Raw genomic sequence first — 21,600 nt, forward strand, 5'->3', positions numbered from 1 at the left:
CTCCTGTACTGTGTCTTTTTGGAATGCCCCTGTCAGTATATAGATCAATGTTGTTTACGAAAAACATTTGTCACATGTATATTTCTAAGGTACAAAGAAAACAAATCAATTGAAATTTCTACTTTGCGCAGCGAATTTCTTAGTGTACTTCTAATAGTGAAAAGTATCTACAGTAGTGTCTAAGACCTATAACATCTTATACTACATGGTGCTCTCCGCCTAGCGCTAATACCGTATTCACAAAATCGGCTTCACTTTTACCATAAGAGTGCACGATTTGTTACGCACGTCTGTCAAAACAGCAACGTATAAAAAACGATTCGTGCATCTGTCTAAATGTGATCATATATTCAGTAAACGAGGCTAAATGAAGTCCATTTCGCAATGCGAAAAAAAAGATGGAAACAATTGTTACAAAATGACACCCAAGTTTTATTAATATGAACTACTGACTCATAAAGCATATGGTCGTACATCTTCTGTCAAAGCAATGAAGCAAAACACCAAGCGCAAAAGAAACATTTTAAACACGTCTGATTCATTCGTTCCATAAATACTCACCGTGCGCATTGTTGCATGAATTGATTATCAGCTTTGTGCGAGTCATTCACACTGCGGGCTCAAAATTTCGCAACGAAACCGCGGCTTCTGGTGCCTGAAATGAAAACGGTTGCTTAGAAAGTCAGGCTTTGAAAAATAAAAGTGGCGCATATTGAGCACTAGGACCTGGAAACGAAACTATTGTTTAGTTCGACTACAGCGGACGTTGTGGTATTGAAGAAGTGGTGCGTTAGGAAAGCAGTTATCACATACTTTCTTTAAGGAAGATATCAGTTCGACTCTCCGAAGAATATCTGTGATTATTGCTTCATGCAAATGAAAACATTCCAGTACTATCTTTTCCTGCCCATTCCTATTGTCAAGCTAATCAAATACAGCCGGTAGCTGCAAGAATCTATGCATGTATTCCTTGCGACAACAAGCACCTCAGAAGCGGAAGTACTCACTACTACGCTCCCTGGAAAACAAGAGTATACCATGAAGAACTTAGTCGTAAGAATTATTTCAAGAAAAGCAATCGCTGTGAGCGGCCGAAAAACATAAAGATGAAGCAAAAGGAGGCTTCGATCCAAAGTCAATTTTAAGGTCTCTAAGGCAGCTGCCAATCCACTGAGCTATTAGGCGAGACAAAGTCGCAGTACTTAACCACATTCAAATTAAAGGTTGAACGGTACCTACGGAGTAGCGCTACCTACGAGGCTTTGTAACCCACGGCTGCTTTTGATATGAAAGGTAATGATGCTTCCCGGGACCTTGGTCCAATGTGAAACTCAAAGCCTCTCTGCGAAAAGTGTAGAGGAATTTAGGTTGAGTCCAATGTACGATGTGTGTCATAATCATAAGTGTCGTCGGTAGGTATGGCGCCTTGAAGTGCCTATGTTTTTAAAAGTGGTGTCGGAAGCCTAGCGAGATTGCTTGTGACGCTAGAATAACCTTGAAAGAGAAAAAACGACTCGAACAAAAACTGCTATCACCTTCTTCTGTCCGTTATTGCTACGGTCATGTTTCTAAATCTGTGGGTTGATCTCTATTGCGAAGCAAATAAAAAATAGAACATGCTTTCAAATCAATTTTCGTGAAATAAATATAGGAAAACATATATTGATGATACTATTTAATAAAAAAACAAGCATAAAAAACACAAACAGTATTTAAACAGCTGTTTAAACAGTTGAAGCTCATGTCTACCTACTGTACTCAAAGCATAATTATCTTGTGTCTAAGGTATACAGCGTAAACACTTTCAGAGTGTATGTTTAAGCGGCTGCTACCAAAGTGTAAACGCAAAAGTCGCCCGCCTCTCACCAATGATACAGAGCGTGTTTGAGATTCACATCAGCGCCACGAAGCGTTCTCACGTTACGTTTTCGGCAGCTGTCGATAGCTGGTGCGCAGTTCGATTTGACTGCTTTTTTTCTGTGCCCGATCGCCGCGGTCGTGAAAGGGGCGTTTTTCCCCGTTTCGCTCGCGGTTGCGGTCCCGCACGCCCGTCCACTTTCCTTCCGCGATGAAAAAGCCGTCGAATCCAAGTGCGCACCACCCATTGTAATACACGGCAAACATCTATGATATAGCGCCCGGCCCCTAATGCGTCGTGGCGCTGTCGTCCGTCTAAGCCGGGCTCTCCGTCGTCGTTGTGTTAAGTGAGCGAGGGGCTGTACTGGAAACCTGAAAGTGCAAAACCGGGTCTTAATGTAAGCAGAACCTAGTGAAGGCTGAAACTCGCCCGATGTGCTTACGTAATGGCTCTTCAGAGGACCTTGTGCAATTGAGAAACTGTGCGTTAGATGCTGCCTGCGGGAAAACAGGACATTTTCTCCATTGTTCCACGGCACGTCAAAGAAAAGCAGTCGTCCGAACTCGAAGTGAAGGTGAGGCATTTTTACCGTATCTTTTGGGGTATCAAGCTTCTCAGGATAAGTCTTGAAAGCGGTCAAGCATACATGCACGAGAATATCTTTAGGCACACGATACAGTAAAAAAATTCAGAACAGAAAAATACAAGAGCGCAACTACTCTATGTGTGGATAGCTAGGGATTTCTACAGATGTGTGCAGAAATTACTGGTACTGATAAATCCATAAATGCAGCACCGCACAAATGCGCTGAATTATCGTGCGTAGGTTACAGAATGAAAGTCTTCGGCAGACACCACAGTTTCGTGTTAGTTTAAATGCTCTCACTTTTTGAAAGACTACGGCTTTCGTTCGTAGTTATCCTTGGTACTGAACTATAATACGTAGCATTGTGTCTATGCAGAATAACTTTTTGTTTAAAAATAAATTTTGGACAATTTCGAATGCAGCCTTCTGTGTACGCAAGTAGTTTACCCTCAGACCTCTGCCAGGACCTGTACAAAATTGTGTTAAGACGAAAGATAGGCCCTTCCTTAAAAATATGATGTTCCCTTGACACTTATTTTCACAAAAAAAAAAATCATCTTGAAAGGGAAAAAAGGAGCAGTAACTGTTGGTACTACGCGCCGACGTCGCAGCTTTCGGCGCACACGACAGGACTCCAGACACACCACGTGGCCTAATTAACTTGCGCAACTTGCAAACGCCCGTAACGATATTCAGTGCATGTTGCTTTGGCCGCACCTATCGGAGCACAGAATGCGAACGTCTCGCGCATAGAAATACTCGTCCACTGCGGAGGCTTTGCGTCTTCTTTCTCATTTAATCGCCGTAATCGCTCAATTCGTTTTCTTTCACGGAGTCCTCCTCCTTCACTCTGCCCATACCAACGCATCGTTGTCTATCCCAGTGCCATTTAGCGTTCTGGCAACGTGCCTTCGTTCGCAGAGCGAAGTGAAGTGAAATATGAGTTTCAAAAGACGAAGCGGTTTGGTTCCGTGTCTTACAAAGCCATTGGAACTTTCCTCATCCGGCTCATAACGGACGAAAGAGGGCTCCGACGCAAGTGCGAGTTTGCGCTGGTTCGCAGCAGTGAGCTTCACGGTAAGGTCGTCCAAAATACGGTGCGCAGTGAATTGACATAACTGCCTGTTTCTCGCTTCATTTCCGACGTTTAGGCACACTCCGCAAAACTTGTTCAGCAGAAGCCCAGCAGCAGCCAAGAGCGGACACAAGAATACCATCATGGCGAGTGAGCTTTCAATCCTCCTCCGTCAGAAGATACGTGCACCGATAAATTTTTGATTATGTTGTAAATAACATGTTATCCATTTGTTGCAGTACAAACTAAGCAATAGAACGAGACTTATGTCTTAGAGAACAGATATGGCCTTCTGTTTAGCGAATTTGTACGGGGCAGCTGCTCTTGCAGATCATAAGAGTGAAATTCTTTGATAGCTATGTTCAGTGATCATAGAAACTATTCACTGATAATTACCAGTGAACATTTCAAAATATGGTATTCCTGCGGAAATATATATGACCGGCTAGATTCGGTGCTGAACAGGAGGCACTGCTTCTTCCATAAGTCTTATGCAAAGGCTCAACTATGAATTTATTACTGTCCATAGATTTGAGTGAGTTGTAAAACTTAGAAATTTTTGTTGAGCATTCAGAACGTAAGTACTAAACAACATGCACAGTATGGAGGCAAGACTTTCTTGATATCTACGCATTTGGAGTATAATGGCCTTTTGATGAATATAAGTTTGTATCAGCGAAGCTATAATACGGTGCTTATTACGGTGCTCGTGAAAATGCATGTTCACTGTGCCCAAGTAGAGATTTATACGACGCTGTCTTGGCGCAGCCGTTATCCTGCAAAATTTGTTCTGCTTCATTCTGAATAATTTCTTTTCAGCTTTATATGCATTCTAGTAAGCTTTCGAAATAGTTGGTACTTAAGTTCCGTTGGTAAAAGAATGAAAATCTGGTTTCTGAATGTTGAAATTTCGTTTAGCTAATATTCTGTTCTTCGTCCTTAAATCGAATGTCGAAGCCTCAGTTTGTTATAAAAAAGGGAGTGTTTTTTTGCTCTTTTCCCCAAAAATTAAATGGTGAAAAATTTATTGTAAGATATCATACAATGAAATGTTCAGAAATGTGTTCATAACATCTTGTCACCCTGCAGTAGATTACTACCGGGCAAGGGTGGTACGTTGTAATGCAATCTAGAGTTCAAAGAAACTAACATTTGGACACCTTTTCTGGGGATAAGTGTGAGCCGATTTAAGCACATAATACCCAATTGCACTTCATCAGTAACTTTGATGATATTAAAAACTGTTACCATACATGGAATGCGGGCAATAGAATACGGTGTTCTCCCTGAGAAATTTATTTCTTCTTAAAGCACCTTCAAGGCCCTACATACGAACTGCGAAACGCTACATGGTCCAAATGCTTAGATATCTGGGCATAGTTTGTAAAATATATATTAAAAGGTATTTTAGTCGAACTTCTTTTGCAAATATTGAGAATTTATCGCTGGTTATCAACGTGCACAGTCACTTAAAAACAAAAAACAGCACTGTATCCATGGACATTCTGAAAATATGTCATTAAAGTGCAGAGTACTACAACATTGGGATATTTATGAGTTCAGATTGGTCCCGTGCGTTGTACGAAGCAGGGTGAAGACCAGCGAATAGTGAGACTGCGCCGGCAAGCGCATACTGATAGCAACTTGATGCGCTCCTTTAGAGCGCTGCGTTTCCAGCTAGTGCAAGAGTGCTGCGAAGCGAACGATTTTTAAAAAAACTGACTTTGCGAGAGTGCTCCTGCATATCAAGAACTTGGTTCAACGCTCGAAGAAGCATGAACTAACGATAACGTAAAAAATTATGGCCGTAAATTTTGTTCCTGATGCTTTGTACTATTTTTTAACACTAGTTAGAACGAAGTTTTGAGAATAACCTGTCACGGTATTGTTCGTGGCACAAAATGCGACAGATCTTCACTAACAGTGGGATACTGAAGTTGATTCGCGTAAAGCATATCCAGGGTGAGGCGGAGGCATTTATGAGGAAATTGAAAGGCACGATCACAACCAAAGCATGGACCGGCTTAGCGTTGCGACGAGAAGTGCTGCATCAGGAAACGTGCGTGCATTATGGGGAGGCAACAAGCAGCATTTTCCGCTTGTAGTAAGGCGCATGTTTGCACGTGTGAGAGATCCGGGAAAGGCGAGCAACATGTGCAGAAAAGACGCAGCACTGCGGTGCCCCAAGAACCATTCCTCAAAACCAGATTTCATAGCATATCTCACTAAAGGTGTATTGAAAACTAATTGAAGTTGATTTAAATCGATAGAGTAACGCTTTCTAATCACAGAGGCCACTATAACCGCGGCCGAAGCTTTTATGACATAGAAGACATCAAATAACGGAAAATAGGTTTCGCCCGTACTGGCTGTTTAAGCACGTAAAATACATGCGTCGACAACAATTTTATCTACACTGATCCAGGAGGCTACAGTACACCGCCATTCACTTCAAAGCCGCGACAATCCATCCTTTTCTGCAAGGACGCCGCGAATTTGAGTTGACCGGCTGGGATATCTTGAAAAGAAAATTTTTCGGTGTTAAATGCGTCTCTTTATGTCGCGCAAACATCGACGCTTCCGGAAACTGTAAAGTAAGCATTTTTTACTCGTAAAAAAATTTGGATGCAGTTGTCCGCAGTCTTTGTTTAAAGCCCCATTGTCACGACCCAGTTGTCGCCTTGATTGCACCAGGCTTTGCTTTATTGATATAATGGGTTTAACAGGCGCTTGTCTGGTAGGGAGAAACCATAAAGGAAAAGTATGAACCGGCAAATATTCGTTAGGACGACAAAGAGGCGTTGTCGAACCAGCTACGCGGTCATTGTTCAAAATTTGATGGTGTGCCTTTATTTGCGCATATGTCAAAGAAGCTTAATCTGTTACATTTGTGAGGTCTTTTCCTGAATGCAAATATATGTAAGAAAAACGGAAGTGGCTATAAATGTTCAAGTTACAAGCTCAATATACCAGACAGTCCGGTGCAAAATTCTTGTATATATCTAAGTACATTTAGGGGAAGTTGCTGAACAACGTTCATCATTGCACTTCTCAGGAATATTCTAAAATTTATGCAGTCCAATCAGGTGGAGTTTTAAGAAAAGAGCTACTACGCTACATATGAGGTGGCGGCAGCTTGCGCCGGGGAGGGTCAACTTGAGGTCAGTGTTGCGCGAAGGAAGGTCGAAACGTAAACTGCAACCTGAGGAGAAACTCACGAGGCAGACACGTCAGCAAAATTTCTCTTTACTGGATTACAGATCAAAACGTTTAATACGTATTGTTGACCTAGTTACCTTACTACGTTTTAAATGTGTTTCCTTTGTCCGCAATTCCCCTTCTTGGCGTCCTTTCGTAGCACTTGTGGCACCAACTGCCCCCCCCCCCCCAATATGCGTTAAATGGAAATCAAGAGACGACAATTTGTCCTGTTGTGGACGTAGTTGAGCTGGTAGTTATGATAATGGTGATTATATAGCGTAAGCGCGTTAAATGTAAATCAAGAGACGACAATTTGTCCTGTTGTGGACGTAGTTGGCTGGTAGTTATGATAATGGTGATTATATAGCGTAAGCGGATTTGACTCAAAGCGTTCAGTATTCTAATGGCGCTCTCCACAAGCTCATGCTAGGTTTTTTCGTGCCCTCCACCAGATTGCTACGACCTGTGTACTGCTGTCTCTGGCCGCCAGCGCTTTCGCCGGATATATAGGCCCAAGCCATGGCCTTGGCTATGGCACAAGCCACTTCGGCGTCTCCAGGGGCATCGGTTACTCCACCGTCACTGGATTCGCCCACAGCATCGGTTACGCGGAGCCACATGGCTACTCCCTCTTGTCTAGAAGTCCAGCACATGTAGCTACGGTGCCACTGGTGACCGCACATGCTGTTCCATCTGTGTCTTCTGTGGTTATTCCTCCAAGTGTGACCACGGTGACCACGACTATACACCACTCAGTTCCAGTTGCCACCGTTGCTGCAGTGCCTGTCACCACCACTTACCACAGCCCTGTGGTGGCCACGGGCATAAACGTGGCCCCAGTGTACGGAAACAGCATTGGAAACCTCGGCTACGGAACTGGCCACTATGGCTACGGACACGGTCTGGGTACATACGGCCTTAACTATGGTTACGGCCTCGGAACTCCAGTAGAGTACCTCATTCTCCTTCGCCGGCGAAAGTGTAAGTAAACCAACCGCAGTACCTTGTTTAAGAGATCGCAAATAGAGCGCAATGAGGTAGTTAAACATAAGCGTGCAGAAATCAGTTGTAAATATAACAAAGACAATTACCAGCGAGATTTAATTTTTGAAGTGTTTAAGTGTCTAAAAACAGTATGGGTATAAAGCTCTCTTAGTTCGCTTCGTTGCTTCTTGTCATAATAATTGATTAAATGTGAAGACATTTAGCCTTATGCAAATAAGTTAATGAGGGCGTCGCACAATAAACAAATACTGAACGCGAACAACGCACTGCGCTTGGGTTGAACTTGCGATCATGCACGAATTCATGCAGCGTTATCTCAGCTTAAGTTTTTGTTCCAAGTGTAAAGAAAACCACATTAATCTGTCTTAAGATAAGAGCAAAGGAGGAGTGCGAGTGCACCATATTGATCTTTATACCAAGACAAAAATTATATCTAGGTCGACAGCGCTTATTGCTCATTTTATTTATTTTTGTTGAAGGCAGCTTTGAGCCATTCTTATGCAAGGCTCGTGGTCATATACAGAGTGTAAGGGTTACGAGGTTTAAGGTCGCTGCAAAATTACTTGACCAATGTGGGACGCAGAGGCTGCAAATTAAAATCGAAATTTGTAGGCGCATGATAAATAGTTTGTGTAAAGCCTGCCACTCCCACCACTCACCCCCATAGCCGCCAGCGCTGCCACTGATGGCGGTAACATTAGAGCATGGAAGCAAGGTTTTAGGTAGCCACTGGCACCATATGCGAATGTGACGAATTGAAAGATCGGGAACATTTGAGAGAAAAACTCTAGCTTCCACGGTCAACTAGTGGCTAGACATGATTTTAGAAATCGCGACGACGCTCTCGGAAATGCAGGTCGAGGGAAAACTCAGGAGGAAATTTGAGGTGAAGGAACTGCCAAAAATTTGTTTGCACTCTAGTCTGGAGCCCCTGTGCTAAACTGAAAAAATCTTTGGCAGACACCGCACGACACCAATGTTTCTCGATGTTGAAAGGGTACCGTTGGACCTTCCCCCCTTATTAAGTATATGGAAAAAGGGCCAAAGTACTGCTTTGCCTCGGGTTGCTGAGTACAAATGGTCTTGGAAATTAGTACTCACGTTGAATTACAACTAAGGAGCTGCATCACTTTATGAGAGAGAAAAGTTCATAAGAAGCGGAAGATTTTAAAAGCGATTTGTTATCAATTGTACTCACTTTCTGAAGTCTATATCTTAAATTCAACCACTTGCAGGCCTCTACTTTAATGAGCAAATTTATTGGAGCGAAGCATTTTAATCCGTGCCCCTAATAGAAGCGATTACTATAGAAACGACTTTCTTTTCGACCAGGCGGGCACATGAAATTCTTAGGCTTCTTAACCTTTTTGAGAATAGTATTAAATAGTTGAGCAGCGGTTATTTAGCACTAAAACGTGCGAACTGCTTGATCCGAGCTTTGCTGCGCACCAAAACAATACGCACTTCTGTATGCTCGTGTCTGATTGCCTGAGTAAAAAGGGTTGACCGACTCTAGCTCTGGCTTCGATCTTCTTCGATCTTCGAACTTCGATCTTCTAAACTCTCTTGTTTCTTTTGGCTTTCGCAAAATTGGCGCCAAATCTTTAGGCGATGTAATTTTTGCACATTGATGCATAGCTGTTCATATAGTCATATCTCTACTTGCTTTAGAGTACGATCCCATAGCCACACTGTACAAAACCAGAAGCGAAGTCAGCACTGCTTACATGCACGGGTAACAATGAAAAACAGACTGTGCATATTTCTGAATAAGCGTTATTTTTTTCCATTCGTGCGATAGCCCCTTGATTTAAACGTACATATTAATGGTTTGAATCATTACCGAAGGAAAGGAGGGGGGCACAGATTCATGCGTCCATTCAAAACATGTTTATTCATGTAGCAGTCTAAATTTTTATCGGCAAACATTCACCTGAAGATTCTTATAAACTCTACGGGGGTAGATCTTTTTTTAACTGCCACATTTCTTGTCTTAGATTGCTGCTCACTAGCCGTTTATTATTTTGCAGACCAATTTTCTGATGAATGAAACATCTGGCGCGAGGATTACCGCGGTACTATGGCAACGATGATGGTAGGCATACAACGAGTCAGATGTGAAAACCTGCAGCGAGCCCGCACTTGGGAACTTGAAAGAATATCCTGCAAAATTAACCAAGAGAAATTAAGTGCAAAGAGATACCGTAGCTAAGATAAGTAAGGTCCAATTCTGTGGAGCAGCACTCTCTTGGGATTGCAGTCCAAGGAACCGCGAAATGAAGAGAGAAAAAACTTTGTAAGTGATTGAAATAATGTAAACAAGAAAAAAAAGCATTTGTAAGAAGCAGAAGGCATGCTCACTTGAATAAGCCATTAAAAGAAATTTCTAAGAGTCACCTCTGTTTAGAACCTGGACAGGTGGGAAGTAATCCCATTACCAAAAAAAAAAAAGACACCGGATATCAGCTCTCTTATGTGCTGATCTATGAAACACAGTTGGTACCTGAAGTCATCAACACTAGTTATGCCTTAACTAGATGTATAGGAAAAGAGACTGGTTGTACCTCTACTTACAGTACTAAATGAATAGACCAATCTTTGGTAGTGAACAAGCGCTACCTCGAATGTTAAAATGGTAAATTTGTGACAAATTAGCGCATGCTATTACAGTACAGAAAGCGCCACTGAAGAAAAAACTACACTGACGGTGTCCTAGGGGAGATAGGTTTTTCAGCATGTGCATATTTGCATTAAGGATGGATAAGAAATGGGAGAAAATGCGCAAATAATGCACCATTTATGGGTATGGCCTTGCGCCGTCTTCGATGTTATTCTATTGTTTATCACTCTTGAGTCGCTATCTTGAAAATTTTCTTTCAGCGCTAAAAAATTCAGGTTTTTTATCCATCTACAGCTGGCTATTTGATACAGACACTATGTCTTTTGCCGTTTCTCGTCAGTAACCGTCACACTGCTATCAAGCCTATCGTTTCTGTATCCTAAGGGGTTCAGTTTAGAGAAGCTCTGGTCTAATTCTTTTCTTGGCGTTTTCTTACAGAGGACTCTGGGCGCCTCCAAGGGGACATGGTGTTGCGGTCACCACATTCACAGCTGCCGATTTTGTTATTTCCCCTGCGAGTAATTTCATTACATTGCTTATTAAAGAGAAATAAAATGTTATCTAGTCCTTGTGCTTAAGACCACTGTCCAAAACGGTCTCCAAGTCGGCTCTTCCTTCAGAGTATGAGCAACATCCCGTCAGGTAAGAAGGACGACGTTGTCGTTGCAGATCTTGTTGATGGATGGAGCCCCTTTACTCGGTCATAGCAATTGGGAGGGAACGGACACACAAATTGTTTGTTGCATATGTTTCCAGTGACAAGCGGGAGAAGAACAAGAACTGAGCGCAAAATTTGACAAACTAGCCACCTCAACATGATGACTGCTATGATGGCGGAGGGGAGTTTTCTTCCGAATGGCGTAGTGAGTAGCAAGAATTGATAAATGGACACCTCTTAGCCGCATGATCTCAAGGTAAATTTTATAGTTATTATTTGCATTTCGCGTAGCACGCCAGAACTGGCAAACTGTGTAATTGGACTCTATGAAAATTTTCTTATACGTAGGTGTCTTATATTAAAGGAGGCCCGCAGCGAATGTCTGCTGATACGAGATGGCAGAAATATCTCACAGAAGCTACGCTGTCACGATAAGTCTACTCGTAAATAGGCGGAAACAAAAGATGCAGGGCAAGCACAGCTGCTCTGCTAAATGCGACGTATAGGCTGCTTGTTTACATACTTATGATTTTGTCGTGAACATAACCATATATGACACGTGGCAGTATACTCATCTCATAAAATGCTACCGGAGCATCTCATCGACTGGCTACCAATATTTGGTTTTGAGGTGAAGATTCTTCGTGATCGCACTCTAATGGACACAAAGTTTTCATCCATTTCTAGAAATGCAGACGACAATCAATCTGTTCACGCGCATAAGAGTTTCTTCAACAATGAAAAAGCATTTGTCCGTCTTTAAGTCCGACATACTGAAAATGAAGAGAATGACTACAAACTGCACGAACAAGACGGGAAGTAAGGCACACAAAAGGACCGACAAAGCGCAGACTTCCAACTGTCTGTCCTTTTGTGTGTCTTACGTCCCGTCTTGTTCGCGCAGTTTGTACTCATTCTCTTCATTATGAACCAACTAGCCCGACAGCACGTCCTCCTTCAGTATTCTGAAAATGGCAATCATTTTCCATTTAGAAGGCGCAGGAAAAAGAAAGCCGGCATCGCACAAGAAGGCCGCGCTACCTTTTGGCTACAGATTGCGAACGCCTACAGATGAATAAATGCGACAGAAAAAAGACCAAAGACAGGTAGAGCGTCACCAGAGCAAAATGACCGGTACCGCTCCAACAAGCGTACAAACTTGATGGCGCTGCTGGCTGAGGTTGTCGCCGTATTGCTCGTGAATTCTCTGAAGAACGCACAGAAACGGTGCGCAGTGTGTTTTTTTTTATTAGGCCGTTTTGAGTTCGCTTGCAGTTAAGCAGACAGTGGTGATTGTCGACAAGTCTTGTCCAGGACGGGACATCAGTCTTAAAGGGACACTGAGGAGAGCCCTATCAAAATTTTTTTGTTAGCAATATCTGATAGTTCGGCATTTCATGGCTTTGTTGACGCTTTTCCGGGAGCGAAAGATGCACTTATTTCAAAGATATTTGGATTCGAAGTTGAAAAATTTTTTTTCGCCGCTCCGATTCAAACTCGAGAACTCTTATGACGAGACGGAGAACTCTTATGACGACACAGAACGGAGTGACGTGAAACGTGACGTAAACGGAGACTCCGTGATTTCTGACGGCTAGCTGTGCGGTCTAGCAGCTGCCGAAATGAAAGCTACCGCCGCCGCACGTTGAAGGCATCTATCGGGGGTCGCCACCGTCGCTTCGTTTACGTTTGCACCGGCGTCTTGCCAGCGTTACGATGGATCCCGTTCCCGAGCCCGACGACGTAATTCTCGCAAAAAACTCTGCCCTGCATTTCAGCGACCTCAGCCCCACAGATCGTGCGATGCTTTTGAGGGAGCACGGTTAGGTTAGGCGCCGGCGGGTGGTTTCCCCCTTCCTCAGAGAGCAGCCGTTGCAAACTAAATATCATAACCCCAGTGCGGGGAGTCGCGAGGGGTGCGTTGTGCCCATCGGAGGCTGTCCGGAGCTTTGGGGCCAACGGATTGTGATTCCTTGAACGGAGCGGTTGCACGGCGCAGCAGGCAGCGTCAAGGTCTCCCACGGTTGCAAGGGCCAAGTTATGTATTTATTTTTTGCCACAAAAAACAAATGGGTGCTCGAGGGCGGTCGCGTTTAAAGTCGGCGGCTCGAAACCAAAGCCGGCGCACGACGCTTCAACGGCTTCCGCTAGATCCAACGGGTCCATTGGATCTGGCTCTCTCGCCCACTTGCATGTACCTTCAGATATGTACTGTGAATGGATTAAAATAGCCGAGCTCGAAAAGAACAGCTCCGCCCAACTGCCGCAGCTATTGGATATAACGCGCACCTCGCCGCGGAGCCAAATCAGTCTGGCCGGGCCGGCGGCGGCTGGCGCACTCGGCGCGAAATAGATACATGCTCCAATCTCCCCGCCAATGCGGTCAGAGTGCGCCGAAGCCGCCGAACGCGTCGGCGGTCAAGCGCAGTATGGTCGCGCTTTGACCGACGTGACTTCGCCGTGCAGCGCGCGCGCCTCGCCGCAGCATAAGCGCGCCTTCACAGAGCCTGCCCTTAACCGCTAACCAACGTATTCAGCGGCGGCATCCATGGGAGCCCCTCAAACCCCCCGACCACTCACTAAATAAAAGAAAAGAAGTACGGTGCCGAGGTTCAGAATCGAACCAGGGCCTCCGGCGCTTGAGGCGCAGGCGCTACCGCTCTGCCACGACGGCTCAAGTTACAGCCGTTAATAAAGGCGCATCTAGTGAATGCACTCTTCTGATGCAGAAATCTCCGTGCTTTTGCTAGGTATATCCTGGCCTAACAGAGCTAGGCCAGCAGCAATTTTTCTTAACTGCCTTATACCTTGTCTCCCGTCCCTAATAAACGATTTCCGTTAAGTAGTTTGAAGTTGACTAGCACAGCCGGGAATGTTTCGCCGGACAAGCGTGCGAATACACAAATGCTATCTTGTGCGATCACCGACCATCGTGCCATCATTGCTTTTCATCGACCGTGGCGATCATCTGACAAGCCTTAACAGGCTCCTTCAAAGGTTAACTAGCACTTGAAGCGGCACTTGGAGTTCCTCTGCTGTTCGGCGCTTGTAAATCGAAGCGCGTCAAAAACAAAACCACGGGGCACGCAAAGCTCATAGACGCGAAGTGCCATAACAAATCGAAACTTCCTGGCCGCCTGTGGCGCCGCCAAGCATCCGTTTTCTTTGCTTCCAACATTCAGGTTGTCTTTTGCCTGCCTTCCTTGTGTGACAAAAGTGCACTATTGGTTCTAAAACAAAACTTACTTCAATATTGATCTGCGCAACCTACCTTTGTCAGCCTCAGAGATTCGTGAAACCAAGTAGGATGGAAAATTCCTCCAACGTGGCGTCTCTTGTCCTATGGCGTCATTACGCTTGTACTTGCGAGATTGGCCTGTGGTGGCGATACCTGTATTTTGGTTCTTGCTATTTTCTGCCTTTCAAGAGCTTTGTATTCAGTAAGAGCGGTGTTTTTGTGATCAGGAGCTGGTATCCTATCGATACAAGCCAACTTCAATTTCTCCTCAGTGTCCCTTTAAGTGTCTTTGAGCAGAGCTTCTAAGGTTACGAGGATGTGCAAGATCCGTTCCAACAAAGTTGTATAATTTCTGTCAAAACTAGTATAAAAGCACCGCCTGTAAGTGGGTCTATAAGCAGCGCAAGCGTGTGTGAAAGTGCTGGTGGTGACAGACATAAAATCCTGCGTGTGTGCCGGCACAATGATGGTGTTAAAACAGCTATAAAATGCGATGCTGCAGATAAAGCTCACGGCGCAGCCAATGGCCCTGCCCTCAACTTTAAATCAAAAATACAGCCTGCTCGTAGAACGCACCAGTGTTATGTGACATTCATTAAATATATTGGTAGCTAGATTGTATACTATGCGTGAAGCACTCTCTAAAAGAAAATTATAATAGTGAACGAGGCAAGCAAATAATGAAATGGCAAGAAAAACCCCAACGCTAGAACATATCGGCATAGAAACAATGTGCGTCTAAGATATCGCGTTCTAGAACTGAACATCAAAAACAGGACATAAGACCAATGAATAGGATCACAAGATAACGACTGTGCGGAAGGTGGAAATCATTCTTACAATGGTGATTCTCCTCACAGCATTAAATAGAGGGTAATGAGACGCAGAGACATGCAAGCCGTACATGTGGCGAGTACTCTAGAAGCCTATATATACACTGCAGAAGCATGAAATCGGCTCATTTAGAGAAACAAAGAGCGCCGCGGTGGATCGTTCTTAATGTCTTGAAGCAGGAATCCGTGATATGTGTCGTGAAGTGCCACTTAACCTTCTTACCACCTACTTGCCTGCATATGTGCAGTCTGAAATTTCTCGCATCATCACTGATTTGTCTCCCCCCCCCCCCCCCCCCCCCCCATGATAAAAAGGCCTCACCAATTTCTCGCCTCGGGTAAAATGACTGCAAGAAGCGGTGGAACCTACAGAAATTCTTCGACTCCAAGTGCTTACTTCCACAACGATAATATTGTAAAGTTGCAGTTTCGAGTTTGCACTCCCATGACGGCAAAAATGGCTGAATGCGCTCCACTGTGCATAATCTGGTATGCTGTTTGGCAGTACTCAACGCATGATTTGCGGCGAGCAGTTTCCGTACAGCGCCGCTACGACAACCCGAGCGGAACGGTGCATAGATGCGATGGCTATACTCGGTCATTGCTATGATGACGGTAACCGCATCCATTCTTTCGAGTCACCTGTCACAATTGACGCGGGATAGGCCGCACCCGATGGCTCGACAGCCTCCCAACCATTCGCCTAGCAGTGCAATCTACACACAAATGTGTCGGTGCCTCAGTTATCGCCACAAGGTGAAAGCCCAGTCGCGTGTTTCAAGTGCGCACTTAAATCAAGAGGTGGCGCCACTAGAACACTCGCCGGTAGCAAAAATGTGGCCTCGTGACTGTAGTTCACTTTCTGTACAAGAGATAGCGCCGCTATCAAAGGCACGGCGTTTTTCCATGAGCGGCATTCTTCCCACCGTGATTCTTCTTTGTTGGTGCGCAATAGAAAGTACTGAAGAGGACATCTTTATTGACAAGAATCGCCGCCTACATACAGATGCCCTGAGGTTTTGAGACAGGTACACAGAGTTTAAATTTGTCAGATATGTTGCTGCGAGCGTGTCTTCTTCAAACCAAATCCCTGCGCTGCTTGCGATTTAGCTGCGATGCCACGAGTACTGTGCTTGATCAGAACCTGGAGCCGGGGCAAACGGTCGGAAAGCCACTAGTCCCACGATGCAGTAAGGGCAGGGTAGGGAGGAGGATGAGGAAGGGGTGGGCGTTAATTGGAACCCGATGAGCCAGAGCGTCTGGAGGCCTGCGTAGAAGCCACAGTTGCGGCTGATTCAACTGTCAGCTGTCATCTTGGCGGTCATCTTGGTTTGTGGCAGGAGGAGAGTGTGCTGCCGGCAGAGCACACCAAGGTTCCCGGTATAGGACGTGGGTTCTTGTCCAGAGCGTTTTAGAGCGACCACTGCTAGTGAATCACTACTGTGGGTTATGACTGTCGGACCCACGACTACTTACATATCTTTATACGCCGGCTGATAATAGAGAGAGTAGCACATACCTGCAAAATAACCAAAGACAGGTTTCCATGAGAGAAATTGATGCTTTGTCTGTATCCATGGCTTTCAATTCTTCGCACTTCGGGCGTGAAATGTCTATTTTTATTACTGCGTAAGCAGCATGAGCGCTATTAGGGGAGAAGATATCGGTCAAATTCAGCGTGTTCAGAGAAAATATGTTCCTCTTTTTTTACGGCAAGCATAGGAGTACCGATTCACCCAAACGCTATGGTGCAAAATAAGGTACACACTTTAGAACGGCCAAGAAAAGTAATCCGTCTCGTGTTGCTTCAATTTCCATTCCTGAAATCTCGAAACAGTTCTGCTGAATTGTGTGAAGCCTGTAGGCTCTAGAAGAATCAGGGATGTCAGTGAACATTCATTATCCCCAAATTTTCCACGAACGAATAGCTTGAAGTGTAGCTTTTTCATGAGACTGCCGCGGATTGGAAAACCTTTTTCTTCCAATGTATATGAATCGAGGTATTTAATGAAGGAGCAGGAAAATTTATGTTACGGCTCCTAGTATTGTTGTATATGTTTTGCTTCCCTGTTTTATTCGTTTCTTTATGTTTGCAATGCCCCTCCTGCTTGGCCCCAGCAATCTTCATGGTAGCCTCCATGGTAGCATAGGTGAGGAAACAGTGATATATAAGTTGTAAACTCGAGTGGTCGAGGCAGATTTACAAAGCGGAGCCACATAAGCGGATGTGTCTCAAGCATATAGGGGAACTTCTCCTTCTAAGCCCATGCACCGTGGCGGGAAGTAAAAAGCTCGCAGCTGACAAAGTACTCAAATGTGCAGTAATGCGTGCACTAATAACAAGTCCTACAAAAGCAACCGTGAGCTGGCAGCCAAGAACATCTTGCTCCATCTCGCTTTCTCCTAGCACTCCATCAGAAATTTACAGAATAATCAAGCGTTTGAAAAACGATGTAGCATCTGGAGATGACGGGATAAAAGCTTTGCCAATTAAACATATCGCAAGCCACATAGGTCACGTGTTGTCATATATAGTTAATCTGATGCTTCTTACTGGAGATTTTCCTGCAGATCTAAAGCTAGCAAAAGTAGTTCCCGTGTATAAAGGCGGCGGTACAGCCAATATTAATAACTATATGCCAATTTCCGTCTTGACCATTTTCTCCAAAATATCTGAGCGCGTTGTCAATGACAGACTCACTAGTTTTTTTTCAGAAACATAGAATAACAGCTGACGCTCAGTATGGCTTTCAAGCAAAAAATCTACAGAACAGGCTCTTCTGCATATAAAAGATAAAATTATTGAAAGCGTAGAAAAAAGCTCCTAACACTGGGCCTATTTATAGATCTTAGGAAAGCGTTTGATACTGTACAACACGATATATTATTAAAGAAGCTAGAGATCTGTGGGATTCGGGGTGTAGCGCTCAGATTACTTGAAAGATATCTGAAGGGTAGGTCCCAGTATGTAAATATAAACAACTGTATGTCTAGTAAAATGGAGTTACAGTACGGCGTCCCTCAAGGATCCATTCTGGGGCCTTTACTATTTCTTATATACGTGGACGATATAACTATGATACCAGGATCTCCTCAATTAATCATGCACGCAGATGACAATAATATATTATTTACGGGAGCAACAAAAGCATGCTTAGAAAAATCTGTAAATGGGTACTTACTAAAACTATCTACGTGGCTGCAAGCCAATCGTATAAGCCTAAATATAGCAAAATCTAAATACGTAATATTCAAACCCACAAGCAAGCGAGATGACAATCCCATCAACATCAGGTACGACGGCAACCCGCTGGCGGAGGTCACCGAGCAAAAGTTCTTGGGGGTATGGTTCAGTGGTGATCTCTCATGGAACACCCACGTAGATAGCCTTAAGTCCGAATTATCACGGTTTACAGGCTACCTCTACTGAATTCAACACTTAATTCCATCTTGGTTGAAGCTGACATTATATTATTCTCTGTTCTACTCTAGAATAAGCTATAGTATACTCGTTTGGGGCACAACAACTGACTCAAATTACAACAAATAATTACTTTGCAGAAGAAAGTGCTACGCATATGCGAAACTTACTATGAGGATAAACGGAAACTAAGAACTCACCCATTTTTAGTAAGTACAATATTCTGAGGGCAGACCAGGTATACTACTTCAAGCTGCTACAATGGATACATAAGAACAGACTGCATAACGTACCTACGGAGAGTGTAAGCCTGTACGACATCAGAGATGCGAAAATAAGAATTCCTATAGTTAGAACAAATTATGGCCGGCAAACACTACCCTTTCAGGTTACCAAAATGCTCAGTAGCAGAGACATTCCCGTTAATTACAATAAACCGTTCCCTGCCTTCAAAAAGGATTGTAAGAGAGCTCTTTTGTTCAGTGATGTTGTCTACTCTTCTCACTAATATCTTTTCCGTGGAATTGTAGTGTATAGATGTTTTGTCTCTTTTGCAATTGATCATGTTCCCTTTGCCATCTCCCATTTTCTTACTTGCGATGCCTGTACTGTTCGTATATGTGCGGATATTTGTTCATGACCTTATTTTCTTTCTGTGCTTGAAGGGGAAGAGGAAACGGGAAAAATGAGGAAAAATCTCTGATTTAGTGTATTATATGTCGCATATGTATCATAACTCTTATCATTTTTATGTTGTACCCATTCTACATTTATAGTGCATTTTTCTCGTTGAGTGCCCTTTCCTTTTACAGTTGTATATTTGTGTATCTTGTATGCAGTGTATGCGTTTGTGTTTTGACCAATGATATTGTTTGTGTGCCGCGCAGCCGCATTGTTATATGTATGTATATATGTATAAATTTTTTGCCTCTTTGTCATGCCCAGGGGGCTGAGGCCTCGTCAGGCGATACCAAGCCTTTAGTCTCAGCCCTCTCTTAGGCAAATGTCTAAGAAAAATAAATAAAAATAAAGAAATAAAAGGAAGTCTTTAGGCAGACGCAAATGGTTGGCATGTGTTGATAGCCTGTTGTACATAGTGAGCGACCAACTCCCGCCGGTTTAACCTTCCATAGGACTGCACACTTTCCGTGAGATGCACTAGTGCATGAAATGCACTAGCGAAAGCGTTATCAATGAACTTTTGAAAAACCTAGCAAACACAAATTTTGCCCACCATTTGCCCAATACAGAATACAAGAAGCCTAATGCAGTATCGTCGGTCGAGTAGATTTGGCATTTTTATTAGCCAAGCAGATGAGGTGCACGGAATCGGTCCTCAAGAATTTTCAGAATTTAATTGAAATAGTTAAGTAGAAAAAGTGGGATAGATTGCCCGTTGGAACTAAATAGGGGTAAAGTATATGGGACGCATTTGTCTCATTGACCTACATGGGTTTCCTCACTGAGCTATTTTCTTCTAACCGCTTCATCAACTGGTTTGCACTTGTTCGCTTGTTGTTGAACTGGTTCACAATACTTCGCCCGTCATGGAACACCAACCGCCTCAGTGACTTTTGTTCAACTTTCAGAGTGTTTTGTTCTTTGCTGATGAGCCGAACTTCACCTTGACGCCAAGTATGTTTGGCCATGTTTTCGTTTACCCTCCATGTAGTACATCCAGAAAGGTTTTTTGCTGCTGGCGGTTCTGAATATTTGTGTATTGATGATTTCAGGCCCAAGACCCAACTCTACATGCGATGTTTGAGAATTACCACTCAGTCTTCAGTCGTTAACGTCCAAGTGCTATTTTCAGAATGGTATGCAAAAGTGCTTTACTCTTATTACTTGTTATCTCAAATCTTCGAGGATTTTATCTCAAATCTTCGAAGATTTTATCTCAAATCTTCGAAGACGTTATGATCTTGAGCTCTCCTTTTCTGTGAAGAAAAAAGGAGTCACTCAAATGGAATCTTGATTTTGTTTTTTTGCAAGATCGAAAGTAGCCAAAAAATTTGCAACGCGCCAGAAAAAAAAAAGGAAAAACGTTACGAGGTCTCGACTAGCTACCTCAATTAGTGGACGCGGCTGAAGCTATTTTCAAACAAATGATAGAAACTTTAAGATAGGTGGGAGCCCAGAATAAGTGGGACTCTGCGTCCCACTGCTCCTTACGAGCCCTTTAGTGTCTGGAACAAAGTGTCGAATATGTGTCTCATTGTCCCAGAAAGGATTGAATCACGGCGCAGTGAATGTTACACACAAGGAGCTATTCACACTATGACGTGATGAGCACAAAGAAGTGGGATTGAATCCCGGCAGAGGCCGAAGCATTTCGAAGGAAGGCGAAACGGAAAAACGCTCGTGTGCCGTGCGAACCCCAAAGCTTGGCCCCAAAGCTGCGTCTACACATTACCGGTAGCACAATATGCTTAACGGCGCTTGCTGGAAAAATGTATCTACGCACTTCATGGGCAGAAAATTCATGATTTTCGCACAACGCTGCATCTGCTAATGCGACAGGAGCGGCCGGCATGGTCCTTGCGCTCAAACCGGTATCATCTAATATTGACATGCTGGCGTGCTAGCATGCCACAAACGAATGCGTACACAACCCCATTAAACCGACGACATGTAACACGTCAGCGCTGCTTCCGTTCAACAAAATATTCGGTAGCGTGCTGTCATAAAGCAAGAGGCGCTCATGCGCCCACGGGCGATCGTCCATTGCTGAATATTATCAAAGCATGACTAAAACCATTAATTGCAAAATAAGCACCCCTAATATATTTCGCAAGCTCATTCAGTACTGAGGCCCCTAAATGCAATGAATTTTCACGCATAGACGCATCTTGCAACCCGGTAGGCTAGACGATGGTGGAGAACTAATGAGAGAGCAGGACAGGTTGAAGCATGTGCGCTTCTCCAGTGGGAGAGCGTATTGTTGCCTTCGTGTATTTGAACTTGTAACATAAACAGCAAAACACACAATGGTTGCTTCGAGCCAAAAAGATTGAAACTCTTCAATTAAACCATTAAAAGAAGTTCCTGTAAGAACAATGTCGGCCGGCAGTATATGTAGGATCCAAATCGGACCATCGGCATCGG

At 43.9% G+C, this 21,600-nt stretch overlaps 1 protein-coding gene across 1 annotated transcript; it reads left to right on the plus strand.

The window, feature by feature from the left end:
- Positions 1–3,341: 3,341 nt before the first annotated feature.
- LOC144121402 (uncharacterized) lies at positions 3,342–10,863 on the plus strand. The gene is made up of 4 exons (XM_077654596.1): positions 3,342–3,521; positions 3,596–3,665; positions 7,173–7,701; positions 10,784–10,863. Coding segments are annotated over exons 2-4 (534 nt in total). The 5' UTR covers positions 3,342–3,521; positions 3,596–3,662; the 3' UTR covers positions 10,786–10,863.
- Positions 10,864–21,600: the final 10,737 nt, after the last annotated feature.

This window comes from Amblyomma americanum, chromosome 2, assembly GCF_052857255.1.
Source record: "Amblyomma americanum isolate KBUSLIRL-KWMA chromosome 2, ASM5285725v1, whole genome shotgun sequence".
Lineage (NCBI taxonomy): Eukaryota > Metazoa > Arthropoda > Arachnida > Ixodida > Ixodidae > Amblyomma > Amblyomma americanum.